This window comes from Miniopterus natalensis, chromosome 14 (genome assembly GCF_054644295.1).
Source record: "Miniopterus natalensis isolate mMinNat1 chromosome 14, mMinNat1.hap1, whole genome shotgun sequence".
NCBI lineage: Eukaryota > Metazoa > Chordata > Mammalia > Chiroptera > Miniopteridae > Miniopterus > Miniopterus natalensis.
In genome coordinates this window covers 19,360,382-19,384,210 of record NC_142094.1, presented here as the reverse complement: position 1 = coordinate 19,384,210, position 23,829 = coordinate 19,360,382, and the positions used below count along the sequence as shown (strand labels likewise).

At 33.7% G+C, this 23,829-nt stretch overlaps 1 protein-coding gene across 4 annotated transcripts in view; it reads left to right on the top strand.

Annotated features, from left to right (window-relative positions):
* The window catches only part of ADK (adenosine kinase), a 404,427-nt gene that overhangs the window by 172,456 nt on the left and 208,142 nt on the right, over positions 1-23,829 (top strand). For all 4 annotated transcript variants that reach the window (XM_087824314.1, XM_087824312.1, XM_016224045.2 and 1 more), the window contains exons 5-6: positions 11,880-12,052; positions 15,168-15,276. In XM_087824314.1, the coding sequence (XP_087680440.1) occupies positions 11,880-12,052; positions 15,168-15,276 (282 nt within the window). The remainder of the gene's footprint in view (positions 1-11,879; positions 12,053-15,167; positions 15,277-23,829) is intronic.

The window sequence follows — 23,829 nt, the reverse complement described above, 5'->3', positions numbered from 1 at the left end:
TATCTCATACCATATCTGGTTGTTCTACTTTTAGTGATGCTAAGATTGATCAATGGCTCCAAGTGTGGTTTCTTCTTACTGCTATTATATGTGGAATTTATCCTTAAATTTTTTGTCCAGTTTTCTTGTGAAATAATTGACATTCATAACTCTATGAGTTTCAGGTATACAGTATAAAGGTTTAACATATATATGTATAGTTAAATGGTTATCACAGTAAGCTTAGTTAACATCCGTCATCTCATATAGATAAAATAAATGAAATGAAGGAAAAAGAAAAAATTTTTCCTTGTAATGAGAACTCTTAGAAGTACTCTCAAGAACTTTCATATATATATAATACAGCAGTGGTAACTATAGTCATCATGTTGTATATTACATGTCCTTATTGTTTTTCTAATAAGTTATTATTGGTATATGAGAAAGTTTTTAAAGCACATACTTCAGTAACTGAACATGTTACCTAACTTTATTATTTCTAGTAATTTTTTAGTGTATTCCCTTCAGTGACTATTACAGAGAGTGGTTCAACCTTGGGCTTTGTTGGTAGAAGGTATAGATTTAGGTCCTGGGAGCTTATTTACCCTTTCTTTGCATCAATTTCTTCATCTGTGAAAGGGGCAGTAAATGAGTTATTTTCCATAATATGCAGAAAATGAGTATGTTTGTTTTTAAAACTCCCATTTATTTTGCAGACTGTGACATTATGTTTCACCTTTTTAATATTTTTAGTGCTCTATTTAATTTTAAAATATAATTATACTGGCCATACACTGTTTAATAATGGCAGTGATAACATGAATCTTTGAATAATATTAATAGCTAATATTTATTGAAATATTTTATTGTTGTGTTATTCTTATTTTATTCTTGTTTTACATCAAGCAAGTATGTTTTAGGAATATAGTGAATATCATCAAAATAAATTTTTGCTATCAATTGATCTCTCTTTGGGGATCTATTGATATGTTAATAAGATAAAATTCATTAAATACATACTGTTATCTACTATAGGTCAAGTGCTGGGGATGCATTGGTGAGCAAAACAGATAAAAATCCCTGCCTTCATGGGGCTCATATTTTAGTGGGAGGGAGAAATATAATGAATGTAGTATGTAAACAGATTAGGTGTTAAAGAAAGAGGGTAAAAAGTAGAAGTGTAGTCGTGATACTGTAAATGTTGGTACAAAAGGAGCATTTTACAATGTTAAATAGGGTGTGTGGAACAGTTTTGTTGAGAAAGTAAGATTTGAGTAATGACTTTCAAGATGAGGGAAGAGCCATCTGCGTAGCTGGGGAAGTCTGGTATAGTAGAGATGTCAGCATATGCTAACTGAGCCACATGCTTGGCATGTTTCAGAATTTTGCAAGGAGTTAAGTATGGTTGGAGCAGAATATGAAGAACAGCAGGAAATGAGGTTAGTAAGGGCATAGGAGGTAAAGAAGATTGGCTTGACCCTGTAGGGCCGGCCTCGTAGACATCATAAGGATTTTGCTTCTTACTGAGTGATGTGGAGAGCATTGAGGGTTTCAAGTAAAGGAATGATAAGTGCACTGACTTACATTGTAAAGGAAAATGTTGAGGATGGAAGCAAGGAGATTAGGAAACTATTGCAGCAATCCAGGCAAGAGGCTTTGGTAAGTTGGGTGGGGAGTAGGAGCTGAATGAATGAAGAGTGGATGAAAAAAAGGAGGGTTAAAATCTGGAAATAATTTCAGGATAGAGCTATTGGGGAGGAAAAATGTTTCCTTCTACCCTTCCAGATTCTTTGGCTGAACTAACAATTTAATTAAATTGACATAAACCAGATTAACGGAAGAAAAACAAATTTTTAATTCTGTGTGTACAGGAGCACCATAAAACTATGAGACCCAACAGCAAGTCAGACCAATAACTTTTCCAAAGGACTGATATGGGGTGTGAATAATGCTCTCCTAATTTATGTCACATTTCATCTTCTTTAATATACAATATAAATATACTTGTATATACAGTAACAAAAGTGATCCTATTTAAATTTAATAATTTCACTTTCTTGTTTAAAACCCTTCAGTGGCATCCTGTTGCACCCTGAATAAAATTTGTTCTCCTTATCATAGCCAAAAAGGTATGCATGATCTGGAACCAGCATATTTTTCCAAATTTACTTAACTACTCTCCCTTCTTCCTTACCATGCTCTAGCTCAGGGGTGGGGAACCTTTTTTCTGCCAAGGGCCATTTGGATATTTATAACATCATTTGTGAGTCACACAAAATTATCAACTTAAAAATTAGGCTGCTATATTTGGTCAAACATTTAATTAACTCACCCCTAATGTGATGGCTGGAACTGCTTCTCTTTGGTGAGGCCTTGCCAGGGCCAGACTAAATGATTTCGAGGGCCTATGGCCTGGGGGCCGGACATTCCCTGCTCTAGCCACACTGATTTTCACATTTTTTAAAATATGCCAGCCTCTCTCAGAAGCTTTGCATTTGGCTCTTCTTTCTTTTTCTCTCCAACCCCAAGCTCACTTTGCCTGATTAGCTCATTTGCATATTTTGTCTGTTAAATATCCTTAGGCCTATTCAAAGTAGATTCTGTCCTTGCCCCTCTCCCACCTGTTGTCCTCAGCCATTTGGTTTTTCCTTCATAGTGTTTCTTACAATTATTTTATTTCTCTGTTTAATGTTTTTGTTTTGTTTGCATTTTGTTTTGCTTGGAATCTCCATTAGGTAGAGACCATGTGTGAATTGTTCAGCATTGTATTTCAGTGCTGACATGATTCCTGGTCCATAGAACTATTCAATAAATACCTTTAGATTGGATTGACTGACTAAATTAATAAGCAAATGAGCAAACAGCATATTTACATTATCTGCTAGAGTAGCAGAGCTGGACATTACATCTTACCTAGATTTCAGTTCTGTCGTATTATTTTGGTATTATCCTTCCGTAATCAGCCATTGCATATTGCTTATTAAGATGGGCATGAGTGATTCTTTATACTAGGAGAATATTTCCTCATTGAAATTTATTCAGCTATTAACATCTAGGCAAATTCTTACTTTCAGAAGATACCTATGTTCATACAGTTATACTACCTGCCATGGAAATGTGTCAAAGGAAATGTGAAACAGTAGCTTTAAAGATGTCCCCTATCCATACTCTGTTTTTCCCTTGAAGCTATTATTCTAAAGGAAAAATGGAAGAAAGAGAAATCTATGGTGTGAGTTCAGGTTTACTACAGTGAGTGTTTAAGAAAGGGCCCTGCTACCATGACAACTAATGCATGGATTCTAAGTGGAAATTTTTCATCATATAGGACTGATAAAATTGTAGCATCTCTGTTCTCTTAGTATAGAATTATTCTTTGTCAAGTAAAAAATAATTCTGAAAACCCATTAAAATTAATTTTTAAATGTTCCTATTATATTGTTTTCAAGTCATTTATTATAACTAAAATTATACCAAAAGAATATACTTTCAGTAGATCTGTCGTATAGAAAATTAAGCATTTGATTTGACATTAAACATTACTTTTCTAATCTGTACTAGATCTTTGCTTAAATGGTAAATAGTTTAATATATTGTGAGTTTTTGACAATAGAAAACAACCTGCCACTTTATAGATTCCTTTGCCCTAAATGCTTTCTAACTCCAATGGAGGAAAGCTGTTAAGCTTTAAGTGCTCTGTCATATTTGCAGGCTTTTATAGTAGAAAAGAACAGCAGTGAGCAATGATGATGGAAAACGATGGCAGGTAGACTTAAAACATCATAAAGCACAGACGATTGTGTGTGATGCCTTGAATTGAATCCTTTTTGAATGAAATGATCAGCCATATGTGCCACCCTTATGGACCCTGTAAGAAGAGGAGAAGAAATGTGCCCTAATGCTAACTGTGCATGAAATTGCAGTGTTAGGAGATATTGACCAGATGTTTCAATCTCAACAAATAGCTTGTTATGTGACTGAGTGAAAATATCTTTGCTGCTTTGATCACATACACCTTGAAGGAAGGGGTAATTTAATAGAGGCTGTCATAGTTCATCATTGTCAATAAACTTTGACTTGACCTTTGCCTTATATTTTTGATGTTGCTTCTAAATAGGTGTCTATGGGCAGATGTTTACTGCCTTTAAGAGATTTTGCTTTTTATAATGTGTATGCTAAAAGTAATAAAGGAGAAGGATTTTTCTAAAATTTTCTCTTGTTCTTTTGTTATTAGTTGGCACGCTTCTTAGTAGATTTGGTAGAATTTCTGGACGAATGTATCTGAGTGACATTCTTACTTCTAAAGACCCATTGTAGTTTTTTTCTGAAGGTTTCTTACTCTTTTCCACCTCTCTGACCCAGTTTTATTTGGCCACAATAAACTTAAATGGCGATTTTTTTCTTATTTTATATACAGCATATTATTCTATTTTTTTTATGGCTTGAAGTGATGGATCTCTTAGAAAATCATCATAATTTCCTCACTTCTACAATTGAGGACAATTATAGCTAGAGAGACGAAGTTACTTATACATGGTCGCACATTTATTCTTTTCCAAGCCAGCTGTATGTCTGACGTCTAATGACACTCCTTCCAGCATGATTTTCTTTACTTCCCTTTCTTTCCTCTTATCTAGAGGAATGATGGAGAGTATCCCTTTCTTTCCTCCTATCTAGAGTAATGATTGAGAATATACTTTTGTCCGGCCAGGCATGGCTCAGTGGTTAAGCGTCGAGCTAGGATCCAGGTGATCAGGGTTCAATTCCTGGTGAGGGCACATGCCTGGGTTGCGGGCTAGGCAGCCGATCAATGACTCTCTCATCATTGATGTTTCTATCTCTCTCTCCCCCTCCTTTTCTCACTCTAAAATCAATAAAGATATGTTTAAAAAAGAGAATATACTTTCTAAAATCATACAGAGTTGAGCTCTGTCACTGACCTACTTTCCTCACCTCTGAAATTGGAGTAGTAAGTATCTATCTCATGCTTGGTGGTTGAGATTACTGGGATAGCATAGTAAATAAAGGACTAGCATAATGCCCAAATTATAGTAAGTACTTGATAATTCATCTTCTAATTATATTGTTTCTAGCTCATCTTCAGCTAATTATAGTGTTCTTCTCTGAACCTTTGGTTTGTATTTAGTTTAGCACAATTTTTCTCAAGTTGTCAGGGGGAAATGTCTGGAGTATAATGGAAAAATGATAAAATAATTTTAGAAGTTATTTTGAAATTATGATAAATATATGGATGAATAATATGTCCTCTAAACAAGAGCAGCCATCGCTACCATCTCCTTTAAGTTGACGTTGCTTGAGAGTGGTAGGGAAGGAAAACATTTTCCTCGACCCTCTTAGTGTCTCTGCTTGGGTCTGAAAGTGAAACTGACAAAGCGTACAAATTTATTTAATGTAAGTTTTATGCAACACAGGGGCCTTCCTAAGGAAACGAAGACTGAAAGAAACAGTTTGACTTGAATATTTTTATGCCAGTTTGATGAAGAGTACGAAGTCTTGCAGAAATATGACGGGTTGGAGTGTGAATCAAGTATAGTAAACTGGGTGAACTTTTGTTGGGATTCTTCTTCCTGTCCCTTTGTCTTTGGGATGAGGGTATTCTCTTCCTTCAGGTATAGGGGTCCACTTCTCACATGCAGGTTCTGTGACGTGCTTCACAGGAGAAGGAAAGGGAAGGTCAGAGTACCTTCCTGCTTCTGCCATTTCCTCAAAAATTTTTTAACCATTGTGCCATAATTTGGAATAGTGTGTCCTGATCCCCATCAGTGTATTCCTATATGTAATTCCTATATATGTATATTACACCATTTCACTATGTAAGGGAATTTAACTATTTCAGATAATGTTGTGGAAATGCTATATACTGAATTCTGTTTCTAAAGACATTTTCTAGAAGGTTTTTTTTTTTTAAAAAAAAAGATCAGATTGCTCCTTAAGAAAACTCGTTTTATTCCAGCCTAAAAGAAAGACACTTTTGTGCATAGAAAGAAACTAAAAGTTAAAGTAGGCATGATTTTTAAAATCTTGGGAGAACATGGGAATAGAATATATACTATCTATTTGATAGAAATTGTGTTGCTTAAAGGCTTCTGGTGAAAGTCTGATTGAATAAAAACCTGGAGTATATTCAGGTGCTATGCTATGTGTTATCACCTAGTTTTGGAGACCTTTGGAAATATATCTAAGCTACATATTATTGATAGTTGAAAAAATTAAGTATCAACTTCAGATAATAGAAGTTGTTTTTTTAAAAAACATAACTTACACAGCATTTTTTAATTTGGATAAATAGCTTTGGATTAAATGGTTTTATTGGTTAATTTGATGTAATCCTATGACTTGTCACTCTTCTGCTTAAAAGGAAAAGGGCTTCCTTCCTGGCTGTAGCTGTGTTCTCCCTATATCTTTCCCCCCTTGACGTGGGTGGCTTAGTCCCTTTTAGGAATCTGATGACATCTGTGAATCCTCTTCTCTGAAAAGTACGTCAGAGTTTCCTTATAATTCCAGGGAGTTCATGAATTTCCCCCTTCCTCCCACACATACCTTGACCTGATAGGGGCCCATGGATCTCTGGCAGGCTACAGATCTCCTTAGAAGATAAAATTCAAACTCCTTAGTATTCTAAATATTTAACAGTTTGCCTTAGAAATAACAATAAAATAGTGGTGTTGATGCACACGTAATAATTATAATAGTAGTAATTATAATAATAGTTAAAATTTATTCTGTGCCAATCTTATGCCAGGTTCTATACTAAACCTTTAACCTGGATTAATGGTTATATTATTAATATCTCCAAGTGAAATATATTCAGTATGCATTTATTGTGTAGTTTAGAAAATACTGTATCTTGCCCGGCCGGGCGTGGCTTAGCGGTTGGGCGTCGACCTAGGATCCAGGCGATCGGGGTTCGATTCCCGGTCAGGGCACATACCTGGGTTGTAGGCTCTATCAATGACTCTGTCATCATTGATGTTTCTGTCTCTCTCTCTCCCTCTCCCTTCCTCTCTCTGAAATCAATAAAGATATTAAAAAAGAGAGAAAAAAAAGAAAATACTGTATCTTTAGAATACAGATTTAAGGAAGAGATTATAGCATTTTGACACTTTTCGTATTCATCTTCATACAAGGTGCCAAAATCCTGTTTGGAATACTGAATTTACTTTTAGTTCTCTAATTCCAAAGCCTCTTTTTTGCTTCTGAGCCTCTTTGTCATCCTACTTCCTCTGAAAATTAACTATCTCATGCCACACCTACCATGTCCCTTAATTTCTACAAGTTTCAGAGTGGACACAGTTTCACATATATTCCTTAGGAAATTTTCTTTGGCCACTCCCCAAAGTCTAACATATGTGCCACTCTCATGTACTGCTATTTATATATCTCACACGTACACCCTGGGAGTAGATTAGATCAGATCCAGAAAAGTTGTGTAGAGTGAGAAGAGCAGGTAATCCTTGGATCCAGGCCTGTGGAACACTAAGGGACCAGGGGAGGAAAAGAAACCTACAAAAGAGATAGAGAAATGCTGCTTTATCTATTTCTTACTACACTAATGTTTAACAAATGGTATATCATCAAAAAATATTTACACAATGAGTTGAATGAAATTAGACTACAAATTATTTTATATCTCAGCGCCCTGTTATCATCGTCATCAGTACTCTGTAACAGGCCCTTTGCTTACATTGTCTTATTCAGTTCTCACAATAATTCTGCAAGAAATATAATCTCTGATAGAGTATATAATTTACCATCACAGGACTAGGTGAACTATATGTGTCCAAGTCTAAAGTTTACCTTTTTTTCCTACAAGGCCAAATTTCCCAAAATCTCTCCTGAAAAGTAGATGTTAACGGGTATTTAACAATAAAAATAACAAAAGAACCATTGTTGGGATAATAGTAGGATTACTGGGATTTCAATTTTTATAAATAGGATGCTTGTCAGCAGGGGAAATGGAGCAGTTTTGGCAGGAAAAGAGCATAACATACTAGTTATTGAGAGAGAGTGGATTCTTAATAAAATTTATAACACTTTTCTTTTTCACCCTGTCTCTCTTGGTAGCATGGCAATCCTCCGAGAGAGCCAATCCTTTAAGCTATGTGATAGATGCTATTTTCCTAACCAACTACTTCGCTTTTGATTTCCTCACCACCCTTTGCAATCTCTTTGTTGCTGTTATTACCCAGTTTTGACATTTAATCTCTTTTAGTTGTGCTCTAGTTTTTCTGAAATGCCTCTTTGGGTTTCTGATATAAAATTTCTTATGTTTGGCTTATCTTGCTATTATTTTAGTATCTAGGTACCATTATTCGTCATTCTATTATGAAATAAATTAAAGTATATAGCATTACTTTAGAAGTGATTGGCCCTTGAGCACCGTCGTCAATTATATTGTTCTAAATATTGCATTTAGGTGACAAAGAGGAAATTCATCTGGAAGATGAAGTTAATATTAATAGAAATCTTTCCATATATTGTTAAAGACTCTTGATGTGAAGCTTAATATGTCATTTATTTAGCCTCCATTTAAATTCAGTTATAAATTTTCTCTTCCTGCTTCTTTAATGAGCCCTCATCTCTTATCATCCGACTCCTTTGCTCATAAACCGTCATTTGCACCCTTCTACGTACAGAATGCTGCCTGTATACTCTTAAAGTGGCATTTAATGACCTAGCCAGACATACTCTTCCCATTAGCCTCTTCCCTCCCACATTGCACTCTGTCATTACACTTCTGATTGTCTTTTATTTCTCTTTTTCATTGTTTTTGTTAACACCATACTCCTTTATTCCCAAACTATATTTATTTAAAGTTATCAATTATAGCTGCGGTTTCCTTGTTCCTCAGTTAGGTGTAGTTATTCACAGTATAGTGAGAGCCCTTGCATTCTCTGTATAAAAGCAACCAAACTATAATAATAGGTATCATTTACTGAACTGAAGTGCATTTCTAATCCTTAAAACATGCTTCCAAGTTCATAGGTTGTATAATCAACATTATATTTAAAGAAATTAAGATTTAGCAATGTTGGTTCCTATAACGCTGGCATACCTCTAACCTTTGGCTATTCTAGTTCCTTTTTCTTTTACTATTGATTATAGAATTAGCTTTTTGGTATCTTCAGAAATCCTGTTGAGATTTTGTTTAGGGTTGCAGGGAATCTATGAATCAATTTGGGGGAAGTTGCTATCATAAGAATATTTAGTTTTCTAATTCACCCACATAGTATAGCTTTATATAGGTTTTTTTTTTAGCAAACTTCTTTAGTGTTCTATGTGTAGGTCTTGCTCATGTTTTCTTAAATTTGTCCCATTATGTTTCATTTTTTGGTGCTATTATAAATAATATCGTTTTCCTAATTTTAATTTTCAACTGTTCCTTGATAGTATATAGAATTACATTAGATTTGTGTACATTGATTTTGAATTCTGAGACTTTGATAAAGTCACTTTTTAATCCTAGAGCATTTATGTAGATTCCTTATGATTTCATATATTTCTTAAGCATGCACAGATTGGTATCCTGCCAAAGCCTCAAGAGTTACTCAATATGGAATTCAGCTCATTGCTCTCTGAGACTCTTTTTTACAATTTCTACTCTTCTGGCTCTCCTTGAATGCTTTATCTCTGTTCTCTCATTTCACTGAGATTGCCAGGCTGTTTGGCTTCTCCCTCTCTGCACTATAGCCTGGAAATTGCCCCCTGGCAGAGTTTATGATGTCAGGGCTCCCCTTGTTTTCTATCACAGATCACAGTCCTGCCCTGTCCAATGTCTGAAAATTCTGTAGTTTCCTTTTAGATTTGTTTTCTAGTTATGCACAACACATGGGTAATTCTGGACCTTTCCGCACCGTCAGGGCTAAGGTAGAAGTTAAAGATAGGTGTTTAAGGATATACTATAAATATATAAACAAAGAAAGGCTGGGCAATTTGTTTTAGCTAAAAGAAGGAACAAAACCAGAGGTTTTGAACAAGGTTGAAGTTCTTTCCTAGAGAATCTGAAAATGTGGTTGCGTCTTTGTATTCAGGTCACTGTCATTTTCCTCTAGCACACATGCATTAAATGTTCATTGTTTGGATGTCAGAATGGTGGGAAACAGATTGGTTAGGTGTTGGTAACACATTGTATTTGAGATAATGTTAGAGATGCACTAAAAATTTAACAACTATTAGCAAATTAATTTATAAACTTTCAAAAGATTTTTATTTTAATCTTTCAACTTTCTTGATTATGACATCTTTGCTTACTCAGCTAGGTTATTAAGTGCTTTGAAGCAGTGAGCATGGCTTCTATTTCTTTTGTATGTCTGCTTTGGCTTATTAAACTGTTTTTGGTTTTGTTTTTGCTAATCCTCACCCGAGGATACTTTTCCCATTGATTTTCCAGAGAGACTGAAGGGGTGAGGGGGAGAGAGAGAGAGAGGAGGGAGAGAGAAACATCAGTGTGAGAGAGACACATTGATTGGTTGCCTCCTGCACATGCCCTTGACCAGGAATCGAACCTGAGACCCTTTGGTTGGTGAGCTGATGCTCCAACCACTGAGCCACGCTGGCCAGGGCTTTTTAAAATTGTTTTTATTGATTTTTAGAGAGAGGAAAGGAGAGGGAGGGAGAGAGAAGAAACATCGATGTGAGAATGAAACATCGATTGCTGCCTCCTACACGCCTGCAACTGGGGATCAAGCCTGAAACCCAGGCATTTGCCCTGACCAGGAATCTAACTGGTGACCTGTTGGTGCCTGGGACGATGCTCGATCAACTGAGCCACACCGGCCAGGGCTAAACTCTTATTTTAAATTGACTAACTTATGAGAGGAAATCACTGATCAAGAGTAGTCTTTAGGACAAGACATTTTGTCAGTGTCCTAAATATGGTGATGTCAAAAATAGCCAGAGTGTTAGCCAGTTTCCTGTGATGAAATATTTAACAGTGGAATTACATATACTAATAAAGCCTGCTGAATATTTCCATTATTTGTCCATTTTTGTCTTGCAGTTTTAAGTAATATTTATTTGTAATGAAAACATTGCAATTCATTTAAATCCTGATTATAGAAGTGTTATAAGTCAAATTTAAGCCTAGTAGTGTGTTGATATAGTACCTTTTTTCAGACTATAGTTTGAACATGTAAATTTTTATTATAATTAGGCTGAATTACATTTTAATGACTTCACTTTCACGGAATGAGGTTTTCTATTATTTTGATGACATATTGTTAAATAATCATAGTAATATTTGCCATTGAGTTTGTTTTTGTATTTTACTATGGAAAACAGACATGGTTGATCATTTAACCAAGCTTTCTACATGAATAAATGTAATGTATAGAACAACACATGTTCTCAGCTGTTATATTTATGCTTTATCTAAGTGTGGTTTAAAGTATTTAATTCTCAACAACTTTATGAGGTGTATTTATGATTTCTTTAAAATTTACAGATGTGGAAAATGAGCCATAGAAATGCTAAGTGACATGTTCTTACTCATACAGCTAGTAAGTGGCAGAGACAAGATTTGAACCCACGCAGTCTTCAGTATAGATGCTGGGCTTTTAATGACATTACTATACTACTTCTATTGGAAATCACTATTATTTTTCTGTATCAAGCCAGCATTGACCTAAGATCTATATGACTTTAGATTCTGAGTTCTTAACCACTATGCTCTATTTCTCTCCCCAAAAGTAATATAATAAGATTTTATGTGATTGTTATATCAAATTTGTTATCATAAGTGGTATTACAGAATTGGAATTCCATTCATAACAGCCACAGCTTCTAATAAAGTATCCCTTTTATGCCACTGTCTACGACAGAATACTGAACTATAGTGTACCATTTTCTGGCCCACTAAAGTTATTTATGTTCCTCTTTTTCAGTGGATGATTCAGAAGCCACACAAAGCAGCAACGTTTTTTGGATGCATTGGGATGGATAAATTTGGAGAGATCCTGAAGAAAAAAGCTGCTGAAGCGCATGTGGATGCTCATTACTATGAACAGAATGAGCAACCAACGGGCACTTGTGCTGCATGTATCACTGGTGGCAACAGGTCAGTGTAATTCCAAGGGAAGCTTATACTAATTGGCTATTTAAATACTGGTAAAATCTGAATTTCAGTCTAATTTTGGAATTTAGATCTCATGTTTATAATTGCTTTTAATGTTTAATAAACTTTACCTTATATCATTTTTCCTTTTAAAAAAATTGCCTTTGTTGAACCTGCTGTTGTCTCCATGAGGTATAATGGAATGAAATTTTTAAGATGATCTAGTCTAGTGTCTACTTCTTATAATTATGATCAGAAAAGGAAAACATTTTGTTCAGTGTCTTATAGCTAGTTTTTTGCCAAACTGGGATTAGAAAGAAATGTTCTTTTCACTATATCTTGATATTGGAATATTGGAATACACGCATACACATATTCATATGTATTTTTTTAACATATAAAATACTATGTTATATCAAGTCTCATATGAATTAGGTCATTTTAAGCATTTCTGGCAAATAGTCATTCATCCATATTAAACAAACTCAGTTATGGGTAATGTACCACTCAAGAAACAACTCATTGCATTTCTATACAGTTTTACTTATTAAAAATTCTTCTTTATATGAACTTTGAATGTATTCCTCAGAGCCTTCCATGCATTGGTTGTATTTGTGCCTTTTGCAACTACATGGAGGTTTTCCTTTAGTACATTCATACATTGCTAACAGCATTATTACCATATTGCTCATCAGCATAGGCTTTTTTCTCCTTTGCGAGGGAAAAAACAAGATAGCTTTTCTAAATATTAAATTGTTAGAATCACCAAAGATGATGTTTTTTTAAATGGTGATTCACTAGATATTTTACATTCCTTAGAGCTTAAAGTGTTTAGTCTTTTCTCTCCCATTTCCTGTCTCCCTTTCTTTTCCTCCTTTGTTATTTGCCTCTTTTTCTTCCTTTATTTCTTCCCCTCTCTCTCTTCCCCTTGTTCAATTCCCCTTTCTTAACCCCTTTCCTTTTCGCTGACTCTTTCACCTCTAGCAAATGTATGTTCAGAATCTGACGCTATTCTGGGAGTAGTCATTAAATAACTAAAATATAACTTTCAAAAATAGAGTGTCAGGCCCTGGCCGGTGTTGCTCAGTGGTTAGAGTGCACCAAAGGTCTGGGGTTCAATTCCTGGTCAAGGGCATGTACCTGGGTTGCAGGTTAGATCCCTGGCCCCAGTTGAGGCACATGGGGTAGGCAACCAATCAATGTGTCTCTCACTTCAATGTTTCTCTCTATCTCTGTCTATGTCTCAGTCTCTCTCCCCCCTCCCTTCCACTCTCTCTAAAAATCAATGGAAAAATATCCTCAGGTGAAGATTAACAAAAAACAAAACAAAACAAAACAAAAATAGATTGTCAAAATCTTTCAAACCTTTCTTGTAACTTTATTTTTTGTGTATAAAAAAAGTTATGATTTAAGGTTTCAATAAATAAACCATTTATTGTTCAAACTATTTGAAATATACTTATTTAGACCTTTCCTCTTTTAGTTTTTCTAAAACCAACACTAACATGCAGGTGCAAATTTTTCCCATTAGACAGAAATGGGTCAAGTTTTGCCTCTGATGCCACTCAGACTAGAGTAAAATTGATAAATAATTTTTGTATGCTAAAGAGTAGTTATGATAATATTAGGTCTCCCAGATGTTAATAGCTTAATTTGTATACTAATATTGTGGTTATGATGATCAGTATTTTGGAAATTTGAAATTGAGGGAAACCCTCCCTATCTAATTCATTATCCAAATTATGAACCTAACAAATTTGGATAAATTGTTTTAGATAGGGATGGTAACTCTTAACTACCAGTATCCAAAACTCAGGAATCAAAGAGTTTAGATAATGCAAATAGTTTTCTTAATTCATTTTTTCTCCAAACTCTAAACCAAATAATACATTTGGATAGTAAGAATATTTGTATTTTTCTTTTGGAGAAACTGTGTAGTTTCCTATCAAAGAATAGTTTTATTATCAAAATAGAGTTTGGTAGCTAATCCCACAAGTGGTTTACTTTTACTTAGTAACCATTTTTGTCAAAAGTTTGCTAAAGTCATGATTACTTAAATTTTTTTTTATAAATCATGACTAATTATCCTGACTTTGTAATATAGTTATTTGCATATAAATATATTGATGCATATTACACTTATTTTCATTTATTTAATTGAACATAAACAGATGTATCCTCAGTAATCAGTTGACATATGTATGAACAGAAATATGTTTTAGAAGAGAGCTGATTTACTTTTTTCTTAACAGAGGAACCAATCATGTTACCACAATCTTAAGTGATGAGATGAAACGTTTTGTTTTGTTTTACCTTAACTGCTACCATTGATTACAAAAGTGAAAAATTATCAAGTTTTCTAAAATCTGAGGAGGAAAAATATTTTTATTAATTTGTATGTAATGTAAATAATTAATTTATTAAGTTTACATGTTGAGCAATAATAAAAAGCTCTATGTGGCACTTGCAGCAAGATTTTCAATGTAGTATCCTGCTTGGATTTTTCAGTTGCAAAACTGGACCAGGGCAGGAGTTTTCTACTGTAGAAACTAATTTAAGTTTATCCCAGTCCTTAACATGTAATGCTTTGCAAATTAACTTCACATAGTAAATATAATCTCTATATGTGTGTTTTGTAAAATTAATCCCATACTTGGCTTTTAAAGTATTAGATTAAAGAATAAATGTATAATATATTGATACTTAAAAACTGAAGTTTTTATTTGAATACTTTTTAAGCATAATTGCATTGTAGCTTTATTTCTTAACTGCATTTTGAACTATTATAATGTATAAAGTAGATAATCTTATCATTTAAATATCAAAAGGAAACTTAAATGTCAGTTTCTCAAAATACCGGCTGGTATTTAGAACAAGGATTAACATCTCTGTTTATCTCAAAGGCAACACAGAAGTCTCAAGAGTCTTGAAAACAAAATTAATTTTATTTACATTTATTAAAATCAATATATAGCAGTTTTGAAGAATTAAAATGTAAAACAAAATTTTCAAAAAATATTGTTAATTAACTGTATAGGAATACATGACAAATTTGCAATAAAAAGAATAAACTATATATGGGGGGAAAAAACGTACTTGCTTTTTGTTGTTGTTCTAGGTCCCTTGTAGCTAATCTTGCCGCTGCCAATTGTTATAAAAAAGAAAAACATCTTGATGTGGAGAAAAACTGGATGTTGGTAGAAAAAGCAAGAGTTTATTATATAGCAGTAAGTATTTACCTTATTCAAATTTCTGGTGTATGTTTACACTATAAATTATAGTTGTTAGCTGATGTAAATTTTTTAATAATTGTCTTTCAACTTATCCTGCAAATTATTTACCCATCTCAAAGCATATGTTCACTATTAAAAATACAGAACAGTACTATGATCATTCTGTGGTTGCATAATTTGTATTTTTTACCTTCAAGTCCACCTCTTTTTGGATACATTATACATAGATATTTGTTAACCAAATATCGGATTCTGTATTAAATCAGTTTCTTAAGATCTTTTGAGGTATATGTAAATTTACATTTTATATTTTTAGGCTACTTGTGAATGATGCACACATTGTCTGGGAAAATAGTGGTATAAATATTCACTGTAAACAGTTTGAGCTTATTTACCTAAAAAATCCTAATTACTATTTATTCCATAGTAATTACCATGACACCTTTTAATTTAATATTTCAGAAACATTGATCGTGACAAATCTCTTAAATCTGGGAATAAGGGCAGCATGTAATTTGAATTATTAAGTCTTCTGACATAAAAATAATCGGTTAAGAATTTATTTCTAAGATAAGACTGCTCTAAAATCCTCCTGAATTAATTACCCCATGAATACCTTGTTTTTATTTAATATGAGTTAAATGGGGCTGATCACAAATAAGTAGATACCTATGAAAAATTAAAAGCAGCTCCTAAGCATGTAATATATGCTTTTAATATTACAGCTTCTACTACTCACTACCTGATCTGTGAAACAGCTGGTAAAATGTGTAAAAAATTGATTATCTAATAGGAACGTGTTTATTGAAAATATAATTATTTCTTTCAGTCTAGTGTTAATGTCTCCTACAGCATGTTTATGTGCACTGCTGTAGGCTTTACAAGGTTGTTATTGATTCCTCTGTATAGCAAACCCTACCCCTTTATAAATGTCAAGTAAATGCTTACACTGAAAGGATTATACAGAGGAAAGACATGTTATCTCTTCTGCCAGCGTATGAGAAAAACATTTCAAAAACTAAAAAATTTTCTCTCTCGATCATTGTCTATTTTATTTTATTTTGCAAAATGTTCTTTTTTTGGTTAATGTCTTGTTAGCATACTTTTGTAGTGAGGCTTTTTAGGGAGATTTATGTACTATTTCAAACCACCCTACATTTGAAAGTCTGATTTTCAAAGAACACATGGTTTAAATTTTGGCATTATTTATGTTATATTATTTATATTGACTATGATATATGACAGTATATTATGATGGAAAAGTATTTTTAACTGACAGTTACAATTGTCTCTATTTCCATGTATAGTAATTGGACCCCAGATCATGAACTAACTTGGAAACAACTCATAGTTTTAACAGTTATGCATATGTAACCCATATAGCCAAGTTTGGGTGAGTGGAATTTTTATAGCAGCATGGACCCAACTTGCAAACAACTCATAGTTTCAGCAATTATGTACTATAATGCATCTAGCCAACTTTGGGTGAATGGAATTTTTATAGGAGTATTAACTATTTATACAAGTGCCATTTTGTATAAAGTATGCAGTGATTAGTTTTGGTCAAGTTAATAAAGAAATTTGAATTACTTTTGAAATTTGTGTAGTATATTCAGCCAGAAACAGATATCAGAATGGATTCCAGTTGATATCTCTGATGATAGCTGTTAGAATGTTCTTCTGCATTGCCAGGTAAATCTATAAATTTTTCAGAGTCTGGCTATTTTAAAATAGTTCTGAAAATAGTAGACTCAAGGGATACCTGGGATGCTGTTGTTCTTGGTGGACATTCAACAAATATTTATTTTGTTAACAACTAAGAACATAATTTTTATTTATTAAAATCTGTGACATATTTTCTGAAGTGTAATGTTATTTCTACAAAGACATTCTGCAGTTCTTTTAAATCTTTAATTCCCTTTGAGCACAGAGCATCCAGTCCAGTCTTTTCTTAGCATATTCTCAAATCAAAATTTTAGATTGAGTAGGTATATCTATATATACTTAATCAAATCAGGGAGCTCTTTAATTACAAAAAGTTCTTGAGCTAAGGAAGCAACTCAGTATATCTATTCAACAGGTTTCCAAAATTAAGACATCTATGTGCATTATATGAAATAAACCAGACCTACAGACTCAGCAATTCTTCTTCTTCCCACTATTCCATAAATTAGTAATGATCATGAGCATTAAGAAAATTCAAAACCTGATCATTGTCTTTGTCACATGATGCAGTGAGGCTACAATGCAGAGTTCACAGAAAAAACTGATATGGAATATGCATATATCAATATTCTCCTTTCATTTGAATAAAATGTTGGCACCTTTTTTTTTTTTTTTTTTTTTACCTTTGCAGCAGGTGTCTTATTTATGGCATGGAAACTCAGTTTTTTCATGTTTAAACCACATTCCTTGTCAGTAAGTAACTAGGGATTACTGGTAATGTGATAGCTAATTCCATTTTTAAAAATATAAATCTCAAGTGCTCTTCATGTTAGCAACAGGTTGGCAAATATCTATTTCTTCTCTTACAAGAAATATTTCTTAACAATAGCCCTCTAACACTATGATACTTAGGAAAGGTTTATGAACAAGATTAGGAAATTAGAGACATTAATTTTTCCAAACTGTGTATTTCTTTTTTAAGGAAATATTGATGTGCTATGAAAAATAGGCAAATTAGCCCTGGCCAGTGTGGCTCAGTTGGTTGGCATTGTCCCATGCACCACAATGTTGCTGGTTTGAGCCCAGTCAGGTTGTGGGCTCAATCCCCCATAGGGGGCATGCAGTGGGCAGTTGATTGATGTTTCACTCTCACATTGATGTTTCTCTCTCCTCCTCTCCCTTCCTCTCTCTATAAAAATCAAATAATCTTAAACAGCAACAACAAAAATTAGCACTCTGTATTTGAACCTGCCTCTTGATTTTGGGTAATTAAATTTTTATTTTATTTTTACATTTTCAGTTTTTAAACATTTGCATTCTGTTCTATAACCATAATTCTTACAGCCTCAATTCTACATTTAAATGAGTTAAATGCTTTCCAAATACTTAACCCCATTTTCCCCATTCCTTTATTGTTTATTTTGATTATCCCTCGATTAGTTGCATTTCACCATCATTTTTCCCCAAGGAAGGGCTCAGAGCTCCTGTCTTCTTGAGTTTTTATTTACTTTTTGTTGCTTTTGTATATGAATGACAACATGTTTGGTGTAATATTTTGTGAAACAAAGTACTCTGTAGACATTGCTTTATTGTCTTCTTGCACTTTTTATGGGAAATCTAAGTCCAGGTTGACTTTTACTCTTTATTATTCCTTTTTCCTGCTTATTTTGGGTTTCATTGGCTCCTCTCTTAATCCTCCTTTTCCTTTATCTCCCCTTCCTCCCGTTATCTGAATATTGTCGAAAAAAGTAAGGTTTCCTTTTTTTTTTTTTACTGCTGAGTAGTATTCCGTGGTGTAAATGTCCCACAGCTGTTCTGTCCACTCACCTACTGATGGGCACTTGCGCTACTTCCACATCTTAGCTATTGTAAGTAACGCTGCAGTGAACATAGGGGTGCATCTATTTTTTCAAATCGGTGTTTTAGGTTTTTTGGATATGTTCCCAGAAGTGGAATCGCTGGGTCATAAGGCAGTTACAGTTTTAATTTTTTGAGGTACCTCCATACTGCTTTCCACAGTGGCTGCACCTATCTACATTCCCGTCAACAGTGCAAAAGTGTTCCCTTTTCTCCACACCTTCTCCAACACTTGTTGTTTGTTGATTTATTAACGGTAGCCATTCTGACATCCCAACTAAAAGATCGACATTGTCACATTAGACCAAAAAAAATAAGATCCAAGAATATGTTGCTTGCAAGACATACACACAAATAGGTTATAGTAAAAGAATACATAAATAGGTATGTTAAAAATAAACATATAAATAGGTTTTAAGTAAAAGTGTGGAAAAGATACACTATAATATCAACAGTAGGATTTTGCATAGCAATCTATGCATTATTTCTAATAATTTTTTTTAATGAGAAAAAGTTTCCTTCTGAGTTTCAAATACACGGTGAAGCACAAATCAGCTTCAAGTTTAGGCTTATTATAGGGAGAATTTTTAACTTTAGAGATTAATCAGATATTTAAGAAATAGGTCTAACAAAAGCTTTCCGTACCTTGTGACTTAATTTTGCACAAAGTCAGCTCATGTGTGTCCTTTCTTAGTCGTTGAAAATGAATTACTCAACACCTGAAACATATGTAATTTTATTAACCAATGTCACCCCAATAAATTCAATAAAAAAGTAAAATAAAATAAAAAAAGAAAATTAATTCCCTGATTTGAGACTTTTCATTTCTATTATAGACTTTTTAGTGCTACATAAATTTCTCTCCAAGCATTGCTTTGGCTGCCTCCCACAAATTCTGACATTTTCATTTTCATTCAGCTTGTAATACTTTCTGCATTCTTTTTTTCTTTCTTCTTTGAAGTGTGTTGTTGACTTTCTAAACATGGAGATTTTCCTTCTACTACCATTATGGATTTGTATATTCCTTTTGCAGTTCTATAAGACTTTTCATCGTGTATTTTTAAACTCTATTATTAGGTACATAAAGGTGTACGATTGATTATTTGGCCCATTTCCATTTATTTATTCCTCCTAATATATTTTGCCCCCAAATCTAATGGTCTTAATACAGCCAATCCATCTTTCTTTTGACTATAAATAAAAGAACAGTGAGAATTTTTTTACTGTTGAAGGAATTTTGATAACTTATGGACAGTTACTTAATAAACTCATTGCCTTGAACCTTCTTAGGCTGTTGAAAAAGCCCTTGTAATATCATACTGTAAAGTTGTACTATTATAATGAATATACTTTGTCAGAAGAAGGAAACTAATGGATTTTTTAAATGTAAGCTATTTTGTGAATGACAATTGATTTAAGATGTCGCAGTTCTTTATAAAACATTTAGGTAGAATTCAATGCAATTTTTGGAATTTATTAATTAATCTTCATAATATTATGAGATTATTACTTAAAGAGGCAGGATGATTGAACTTCCTCTGAGTTTTCATTTTACCCCTGTTCTAAATTCAATTTTTGAACTCTCATGTATTGGAATTCCATTTTATTGGTCAAATTATTGATCACCATTTGAATTTGTTCTTGTTATTTTTTGCTCAAGTTTTTGACCATCTGTTCTAGACTGCTTCATTGACTTCCTTAAGGATTACCTGTGAATTGTTAAGCCTTTATATGAAAACATATGGTGTTTCATGTTTGTGTATAATTCCTGACACTTAATGTATACAAATCTTGGTCATGCATGAGTTTAGAATTTTATGTGCCAATTTGACACCCCTATAAGTAACGCCCAAAGCTATGTGGTAAAGATATTTTCTTTAGTTCAAATATAGAGAGATACAAGAAAAAGACTGTTAATTATGGTACTTCTTAAATATTACCATTAGGGTTCAATTTTTAACTCTAAAAAATTTTCTGTATATTATTGATGTTCAATAAGTTACATAAATTGTTATTGTTTTTACTCTTCCTTAACAGGGACAATCTTTTATTCTTGCTAGAATTTTTTTTAAATGAGTGTGATTATAGAAATCTTATTTGTATGCATTTCCAATTTGTCTAGAATTGTCATGCCCCCCTCCCCCCCCAGGGAGGTTAAATTCTAACAGTATCAGTTTTTAGTGATACTAATACTTTGTGATTTTTATAGATAAATACTTTATTCAAATTGGGCAATTTACTCCTATATTTCTGTAACTTAGTCTTATTTTTGGCAGCTCTCAAAAGTAAAGCTCTCTACTAAGATGGGGGAAATCTATGGAATATTAAAGTAAGGTTATTTTTAGTTAATCAGCATAATCTTTTTACTTACTCAGTAGGAGTAACATAGCGTTGGTTAAAGAAGCTTTGAGCTCTAAAGATAAAGATTGGAAATTTTTGTATTTTAGACTGTGGCATTATAATGAAGCCTTGGAATTTTATGTGAAGTTGGAAACCACACTATGTGCTAATTGCCTTAGAATTTTAAGAAAATAAACATATGTATAGCACTTAGTTGTTAAGACAGTAGGCCCTTATACAGAGCCCAAAATGAATTAACAAACCATCTACTGAAATGTTTCCACTTCATTTACTTTATTTATATATTTCAGACCATACAGCAGTTGCTTGGGAAAATGAAATGTTTACTAAATCTCTTTAATAAACATGATTAAGAGAGGGATAATTTATAAATATTATGACAGCAATGTATATTTTTATTTGCTAGTTGTCATATCTTTGAAATTGTATATAAACTGGACATAAACAGTCTAGTATCTGTAGAAATGTATCTGTTTTCCAACATATTTTACTGTACATGTTATAGAATCTCTATAGCTTAATATGGTTTAACCCATACATTCTGTTGTCCCTATCCTTCTAGATAAATAAAATTGGATTTAATTTTTTTATAACAGTTTATTGTGATATTTATACACCATAAAGGTCACCTGTTTAAAGTGTACAATTTAGTGATTGTTAGTATATTTACAGAGTTCTGCACCCATCACCATAATCTAATTTTAGAATATTTACATCCCCACAGAAAGAAACTTTGTAACATTAGCAGTTACTCCCCATGGCCCTTAGATTCAGTCTTTTTTATTTTTTATCATTTTTTTATTTTTCAATTATAGTTGACATACGTATTATATTAGTTTCAGGTGTACACCCTGGTGACAAGACACCATAAAACTCTCTAAGTGATTATCCCAATAAATCCCACACCCATCCGACCCCACACATAGCTACCAGAACGTCACTGACCACATTCCCTATGCTGTACTTTACATTCCCATGACTATTCTGTCACAACCAATTTGTACTTCTTAATTGCTTCACCTTTTTCACCCATCTCCCCTACCCTCCTCCCATCTGGCAACCATCGAAATGTTTTCTGTATTTATGATCTGTTTCTTTTCTGCTTGTTCATTTATTTTTTTTAGATTGAATTTTTGATAAATATGTATTTATTACCATTTTATTGTTTATATTTTTTATCTTTTTTTTTCTTCTTTAAGAAGACCATTTAACATTTCATGTAATACTGTTTTTGTGATGATGAACTCTTAGCTTTTTCTTGTCTGAGAAGCTGTTTATTCTCTTCTAAATGACAGCTTTTCTGGGAAGAGTGATCTTGGTTGTAGGTCCTTGTGCTTAATCACTTTGAATATTTCTTGCCATTCCCTTCTGGCCTGGAGAGTTTCTGTTGAGAAATCAGACAGTCTTATGGAAACTCCCTTGTAGGTAACTAACTGCTTTTGTCTTGCTGCTTTTAAGATTCTCTCTTTATCTTTAACCTTTTGCATTTTAATTATGATGTGTCTTGGTGTGGGCCTTTTTGAGTTCACCTTGCTTGAGACTCTCTGAACTTCCTGGGCATGTATGTCTATTTCATTTGCCAGGTTAGGGAAGTTTTCTATCATTATTTTTTCAAATGTTTTCAATTTCTTGTTCTCCCTCTTCTCCTTCTGATATCCCCATGATGTGAATCTTGAAACACTTGAAGTTGTCTCTGAAGCTTTGTACACTATATTTTTTTGGATTCTTTTTTCTTTTTGCTGTTCTGATGGGGTGTTTTTTTGCTTCCTTATATTCCAAATCACTGATTTGATTCTCAGCTTCATCTACTCTACTGTTGATTACCTGTAAATTATACAGTTAGCATATCCTTCATTTCTGACTGTTTTTTTTTTTATGGTTTCTACGTCCTTTTTAATGCTGCTGAAGTTCTTGTTAAGTTTCTTGAAGTTCTCACTAAGTTCCTTGAGCATCCTTATAATCATTGTTTTGAACTCTGTATCTGGTAATTTGCTTGCCTTCGTTTAATTTAGTTTTTTTCTGGAGATTTTTCCTGTTCTTTCATTTGGGATGGTTTTTTTGTCTCCATATTTTGATTGCTTTCCTATGTTTGTTTCTATGTATTAGGTTGAGCTGCTACATCTTCCAGACTTGTTAATGTGGCTTTATGTAGTAGGTGTCCTGTTGGGCCCAGTGGTGCAGCCTCCCCAGTCACCTGGTACTCCAGGTGTGCCCCTGTGTGGGGTGTGTGCACTGTCCTGTTGTAGATGAGCCTCGATTGCGGTTGGCATCACTAGGAGGGTACAGTGGAGGAGCTGCTGTGGAGGAGCTAGTCCTACAGAGCAGGACTTGCTTCAGTGGGGCTTAGGTGTTCACTGAGTCCACCCATTGAATGTGTCGCTCATGGAGGTTGTAGGGTTGTAATCGGAGTGGTCTGAAATTGTCCATTGGGTGCACTGGCTCTGGGGCCTCCCAGGAGGTGCAAGATCAGCCACTGCCTATGTCCTGCCTGGGACCACCTGGCATGAGCAACAGAGCAATCTGCAGATGCCTGCTACTTGTTCTGGGTTCAGAAGTGCCCAGGAGAACCCAAGCTGCAAACCAAGGCTGGCTAGGTCTGGGGCCACTTAGCAAGAGGTACAGGGTACCCAGAGGCCAGATGCTACTTGTTTGAGAGATTTTAAG